Below are 7,499 nucleotides of genomic sequence, written 5' to 3'. Positions count from 1 at the left end.
TGATCAGCTGGTTTTGGTTGTCAGCAGCAAACTGGTTGATCCACTCTTAAAAGGTGCTATTTAAGAGACTGAGCTGAATAATACAGCACCTCAGACTGAAGAAGTCTCTTGGATGAGAGACGAAACGTTTCTAGATTTTTTTGCTTTGTTTTGTTTTTTGTTTTTTTGAATGTCCAGAGGACCAGATTGAACTTTTTTGGATTTGGAGATGATTGTACAAAGAAGGATTCTTCATAAATGAAGAACATTATAGACAACCCTCAGCATCCTCTTCATCAGACTGTCATACAACAACAGAGTGTCTTCAGTCATATCTGCTGCAAGACAGACCACTACAAGAGATCCTTCCTGCCCACATCTATCAGCATCTAGAACAACTCTAGTAAAACCAGGATGATGAGTTACAACAACAATTTATTTCCCTCTGGGATTAATAAAGTATTTTTGAATTGAATTGAATTTGAATCAATTCCAACATTATAATTTAGGACTCACTTTAGCACAGAGATCCTTAAGGTGGCCTTGCAGGGGACTATTTTTGACCTGCTGGCTTGTGTACTGGAGTTCTTTGAGCACTGGCTCGTAGTGCTGAGCCCTGAGGGAATGGTACACTTGCCGAAACTCCACCTGCTGTCTGGGAGTCCAGAAATAAGGAATCAGGACTTGACGTGGGAAAAAGTACCTGAACAGAGCAGTCACAGAAAGAGGAGTCAGTGATGGTGAAATGTGGGTCAAACACTTCGTCTGGTTTAAAAAATGAAATACAAAACGGGACTCACATCAAGAGGATACCCAGGTAGTTTAAAAAGGGAGGGCTACAAATCAGCATGATTGGGATCACCTTTATCAAGTTTTTGCGAAACTGTGAAAAGTATAAATTGAGTTGTTAAAACATTATGTGACAATGTGATAGAAATACACCATAAAATCCAGATTATTTTCATAAAACAATAATTTATGTTGTTCTTTTGGCAGCTCCCTTCTCCAGGCGTCTGCAAGGCAACTCACACGAACAATTTGGCAATTGTTTTACACTTCTTGGAACAACATGGACTCTAACCTGCAGCCTTCGGATTATGAGACAGCAGCACTGACCACCGAGCTACCACAGGGACACTTGGACAGGTCTCCAGTCCATCACAGGGACACAGAGACAAATGAGACAAACAACCATTCACTCACTCTCACCTAGGGACAATTTAGAGTTACCAATTAGCCTAACATGCATGTTTTTTTTTCTTTTTTTGGGTCTCTGTGGGGGGTAATCTGGGAGTATGGGGTACCAGGCCCTTTGATACGGGCTGTTAGGTCCCTGTATGACCAGTGTCAGAGCTTGGTTCACATTGCCGGCAGTAAGTCGGGCTTGTTCCCAGTGAAAGTTGGACTCCGCCAAGGTTGCCCTTTGTCACCGATTCTGTTCATAACTTTTATGGACAGAATTTCTAGGCACAGCCAAGGTGTTGAGGGGATCTGTTTCGGTGGCCTTAGGATCATGTCTCTGCTTTTTGCAGATGATGTGGTCCTATTGGCTTCATCAGGTCGTGATCTACAGTTTTCGCTGGAGTGGTTCATAGCTGAGTGTGAAGCGACCGGGATGAGAATCAGTTCCTCCAAATCCGAGGTCATGATCTTGAGCCGGAAAAGGGTAGAGTGCCCTCTTTTGGTCGAGGAGGAGGTCCTGCCCCAAGTGGAGGCGTTTAAGTATATCGGGGTCTTGTTCACAAATGAGGGAAAAATGGAGCGAGAGATTGATAGGCGGATAGGTGCAGTGTCTGCAGTGAAGCAGGCACTGTACCGGTCTGTCGTTGTGAAGAGAGAGCTGAGTCAAAAGGCGAAGCTCTCAATTTACTGGTCGATCTACGTTCCTACCCTCATCTATGGTCATGAGCTTTGGGTTGTGACCGAAAGAATGAGATCACAAATACAGGCGGACAAAATTAGTTTTCTTCAAAGGGTGTCTGGGCACACCCTTAGAGAAAGGGTGAGAAGCTCAGTCATCCAGGAGGGATTCAGAGTAGAGCTGCTGCTTCTCCACACTGAGAGGAGCCAGTTGAGGTGTCTCTGGCCTTTGGTTAGGATACCTCCTGGACGCCTCCCTGGTGAGGTGTTCCAGACACGTCCCACTGGGAGGAGACTCAGAGGAAGACCCAAGACACGCTGGAGGAATTATGTTTTTTGACAGGTCTGGGAATGCCTCAGGATTCCCCCGGAGGAGCTGGCTCCAGTGGCTGGGGAGAGGGAAGTCTGGGCCTCCCTACTTAGGCTACTACCCCCGTGACCCGGCCCCGTGGATGGATGGATGGATGGATGGATGGATGGATGGATGGCATATTTTTGGTCTGTGGGAGGAAACCGGAGTACCCCGAGAAAACCCATGCATGTACAGAGAGAAGATGGTAACTCCACTCAGAAGGGTCCCTGGCTGGGGTTTGAACCAGCAACCTTCTCGATGAGAGACAACAGCTCTACAGATTGATCCAGTGTGCCGACAAGACAAAGATGTAACACAAATATGAATTTGAAAGAAAATATGTGCATTTATACATGTAGTTTTATTTTAAAGTTATAACCTAAAGGCTCTTAAAGCAGAAAAAATAAAAAAAATTACATATTTATTATTATATTTTTTTTATAATTTGAATAATCATTTACCAAAATTATGTGATTATTTTATAATTTTCCTCATTTTCTCATTTTGTTCCAGCAGTGAAACAGATAAAACTGTATTTATTTTTCTATTTTAAGTTAAAAATCATACCTTTTATATAGGTAGAAATAATCATAAATAAATTGTTTTTTACAAAAATCCAACCTGTATTTAATGTTTCATGTTAATCTGACCTTAGAAAAACTCCTTCTCATTTAAATAGTATGAGTCAGTCACAGTGGTGAGGGGTGAGGGTGCGTTTAAAAAACTCACCTCTCTGAGTTTTTCCATCTCTCTGTAGGACAAATCATCGTGCTTTACTCCATGGACCATCTTCATTTTGATCTGCCTCACATCGCGGCAGTCTTGGAACAGCAGCTTGCATCCTGCAGGGAGTTTGTGACTTATCAATCAAGTGATGCTTCATATTGACATGTGTAATTTCAAGAAATGGTTATATGTAAACTGAAAATGTTCCCTTTTCAAAGTCTATTAATACTAGTGATGGGTCGATGAGGCGTCATGAAGCGCTTCAACACAATGCCAAACTGTATTGATACTGTGTCACTGCATACTGACACCTGCTGGAACTTAAAGATCCCTACAGGCAACTTATTTGACAGACTCAGCTGACACTGATTTTATGACCTACTATATACAATAATATAATTTAAGTCATTGTATTTTATATTGTATTATATTATATTATATTATTCATATTTTCATTTAAATTTAAAATATATTTATTTTTAGATACAGTCAATAAATAATGTGAACATGTATCATAATGTGAAAATATAAGTGAACATGTTGTGAATGAGGATGCTTGTGGACTGGGACAGTTTTTTTTTGTTTTTTTTTTTAAACAATTTTTAATTAAAAAAACAAGTTATAAATAAGCTTGAGGGGTTGGCAGTCCTTCAGGATGAAATTCAGCAGAGCCTCATCCAACATTTGCTTCCTGGAAGCTTGATGGTTGGAAATTAGATAAGAATAAATTAATAAGAATTAATTATCAATAAAGCAACTGTGAGTAAGTTTTAGAATGGTTGTATACCTGAGTTTACCCTGGATGTATCTGGGACTTCATTCTCATGCCTGGCCCTATAATGCAGTGATCTACTGTTTTAATTTTATTTATTTATTTTTTCAAAAAAGCCATCTTGACAGATCAAAGTCAAGGGGAAAGTTGCGATATCACCCCGAGTCACTCAAAGAAAAAAAATTGAACAACCCACCTATGAACAAAAAATGAAACACAGCCAGCACTTTATCTGCTTAAACAAAACATACTTTAGTACTGAGATGACAAGCTGTGGTGCATGTCTTTGACTTTCTTCATTGTATTTGTAATTTGTACAGGTCCTTCTCAAAAAATTAGCATATTGTGATAAAGGTCATTATTTTCCATAATGTAATGATAAAAATGAAACTTTCATATATTTCAGATTCATTGCACACCAACTGAAATATTTCAGGTCTTTAATTGTTTTAATACTGATGATTATGGCATACAGCTCATGAAAACCCAAAATGCCTGTCCCAAAAACTTAGAATATTTCATCCCACCAATGAAAGACGAGTGTTTTTAATACAAAAAACACCAACCTTCAAATAATCATGTTCAGTTATGCACTCAATACTTGGTCGGGAATCCTTTTGCATGAATGACTGCTTCAATGTGGCGTGGCATGGAGGCAATCAGCCTGTGGCACTGCTGAGGTGTTATGGAGGCCCAGGATGCTTCGATAGCGGCCTTAAGCTCATCCAGAGTGTTGGGTCTTGCGTCTCTCAACTTTCTCTTCACAATATCCCACAGGTTCTCTATGGGGTTCAGGTCAGGAGAGTTGGCAGGCCAATTGAGCACAGTAATACCATGGTCAGTAAACCATTTACCAGTGGTTTTGGCACTGTGAGCAGGTGCCAGGTCGTGCTGAAAAATGAAATCTTCATCTCCATAAAGCTTTTCAGCAGATGGAAGCATGAAGTGCTCCAAAATCTCCTGATAGCTAGCTGCATTGACCCTGCCCTTGATAAAACACAGTGGACCAACACCAGCAGATGACATGACACCCCAGTGACTGTGGAAACTTGACACTGGACCTCAAGCAATGTGAATTCTGTGTCTCCTCTCTTCCTCCAGACTCTGGGACCTTGATTTCCAAAGCAAATGCAAAATTTACTGTAATCAGAGAACATAACTTTGGACCACTCAGCAGCAGTCCCAGGCGAGATGCTTTTGACGCCGTTTCTGGTTCAAAAGTGGCTTGACCTGGGGAATGCGGCACCTGTAGCCCATTTCCTGCACACGCCTGTGCACGGTGGCTCTGGATGTTTCTACTCCAGACTCAATCCACTGCTTCCGCAGGTCCCCCAAGGTCTGGAATCGGCCCTTCTCCACAATCCTCCTCAGGGTCCGGTCACCTCTTCTCGTTGTGCAGCGTTTTCTGCCACACTTTTCCCTTCCCACAGACTTCCCACTGAGGTGCCTTGATACAGCACTCTGGGAACAGCCTATTCGTTCAGCAATTTCTTTCTGTGTCTTACCCTCTTGCTTGAGGGTGTCGATGATGGCCTTCTGGACAGCAGTCAGGTCGGCAGTCTTACCCATGATTGTGGTTTTGAGTAATGAACAAGGCTGGGAGTTTTTAAAAGCCTCAGGAATCTTTTGCAGGTGTTTAGAGTTACGTCGTTGATTCAGATGGTTAGGTTAATAGCTTGTTTAGAGAACCTTTTCATGATATGCTAATTTTTTGGGACAGGCATTTTGGGTTTTCATGAGCTGTATGCCATAATCATCAGTATTAAAACAATTAAAGACCTGAAATATTTCAGTTGGTGTGCAATGAATCTGAAATATATGAAAGTTTCATTTTTATCATTACATTATAGAAAATAATGACCTTTATCACAATATGCTAATTTTTTGAGAAGGACCTGTAGTTGCAGCCACAGTGAGACATTCAAGACAGGCATGGGTCAGTTGGTTTCTCTGTTTTCATTTGACAGTGTTCGTGGTTGAAAATGTTGACTCACAGGTGTAAAAATTCATCTTTTAGCTATTACCCCAATCCCATGAAGAAAACACAAGTCAACAATAACAATGAATACCAAAGTCCATGTTCAACAAAGAATATACTGTAATATGTAAACGGATGAAGATGCCCCCTTCATATTTCTGCCTGCCCCCTCATGTAACCATGCCTAGAACCGGCCCTGTAATTCTGCTACTTCCTTCAATACAGATGACAGAAGGTGCAGAGACGCACGCGGACGGTTATGATCAGCTGATCCATCTGAGATTGATAGGATTTTTTTTTTTTTTTACCTCTACTGGCCGGTCGAACCTGCCTCCTCCTCAACAAGTAGATTAACACAATATCATATTGTGTGTTCTCATTTTGTCTTTGCGTTGTATGATTCGTGAAACTGCATCATAGAAGCCCGAGCCGACATGCACAATTATTGCGTAATGAGCCAGCATGTTTTAAAAATGTACTGGCTGTGCTGGTGTATTGTTGTAACCTGTCACGAGAGCCACCAATAAAACATGGCGAGCTGCATGTGGCTCGGGGAGCCGCGCAAGAGTATCATGCCTCAGCATTGAGGAGGTAGATTTATTTAATATGAAAGCTCTGTCGAACAAATGCGACATTTAACCTGCAAAAATAATATGAATGGTAAACTAAGATTTACTTTGAAATGAATTTGAATTCAGATAGATCAAGTGGAATCTCTAAGAAAAGCAAGTAAATTGAAACAAATAGCTTATTTTCCGATATGAGATCAAAATGGTCCCACACGACAGAAATCTTTCTTTTGGTTTGAGGCTTCTTCATAATTCTCGATGAATTTAAAGATGACCAGCAAAAGTTCAAAGATTATTTTGGCAGATGCATCCCGTTGACAGATATGCTTATAAACACAGTTTGACGTGTCAGTGTCGGTGCGAAACAGCTCCTGTATCGGCCACGTGACTTTCTAATAGCGATATGTGCACCAACACAGGGTTTGCTCTATGAGCACGGAGCATGCGCCAACGCATCGGTGTTGTTGGACCCATCACTAGTTAATACTATACTAACGAGTTTGTGTTGATAACACCATCTGACTGCAGGGTTTTGAACACTGGTGTTCCACAGGGATGTGTACTATCGCCACTTTTATTCTCATTATACATAAATGAGTTGCGGCATAACAACAAAGACTTTACATTAATTACCAGTTGGACCAATTGCTCCTCACAGTTCCAGGAACTCGTCTTAAGCGCAGAGGTGACAGGGCCTTCTCTGTAGCAGGACCAAGACTTTGGAACGAGTTGCCTCTGCTTGTCAGACAGGCCCCCTCCCTCTTGGTTTTCAAGTCCCGTTTAAAAACCCACTACTATTCAGTAGCTTTCAACACCAGAGGATCTGTGTTTTGAACCTGTACGCTCCACACTGGTTAGTCATCATATTTATTATCTGCATCGTTTTTATGTCTATATTCTGATTTACCTCATTTTGTATATTGCTTTGTGTGTTGCTTGTTTTTCTGTCTGTACAGCACTTTGGTTGGCCTTGTCGCTGTTTTAAGTGCTCTATAAATAAAATGGTATGGTAATTAATTATGCTGATGATATGACCCTACAGTAGTTGCTGGTCTGAAAGACACCAACAGCCCCTCATACTCCCAGCTCATACATCAGCTCTCTGCCAGGTGTGATGACAGTTTTCTGGACCATAATGTCAGTAAAACCAAGGAGATTTGTCTGGGAGGTAGATGGGGAGCAGCCAGCACCAGACCTGTATTCAGACCGTCTATTATAAAAGGGCAGGAAGTAGAGCAGGTGACTGAATTTAAATACCTTGGA

General features: G+C 41.3%; 1 protein-coding gene across 1 annotated transcript in view; it reads right to left on the bottom strand.

Moving 5' to 3' along the window:
* Nucleotides 1-477: 477 nt before the first annotated feature.
* letmd1 (LETM1 domain containing 1) overlaps nt 478-7,499 on the bottom strand; it is a 47,365-nt gene continuing 40,343 nt past the window's right edge. The window contains exons 3-5 of the mRNA XM_037683812.1: nt 2,921-3,033; nt 780-862; nt 478-682 (exon numbers count right to left, since the gene is read on the bottom strand). Coding sequence (XP_037539740.1) covers nt 478-682; nt 780-862; nt 2,921-3,033 — 401 coding nt within the window. The remainder of the gene's footprint in view (nt 683-779; nt 863-2,920; nt 3,034-7,499) is intronic.

This window comes from Nematolebias whitei, chromosome 11 (assembly GCF_014905685.2).
Source record: "Nematolebias whitei isolate Nwh7 chromosome 11, NemWhi1, whole genome shotgun sequence".
In the NCBI taxonomy this organism is placed as follows: domain Eukaryota; kingdom Metazoa; phylum Chordata; class Actinopteri; order Cyprinodontiformes; family Rivulidae; genus Nematolebias; species Nematolebias whitei.
This window is presented reverse-complemented; position numbering and strand designations above follow the sequence as displayed.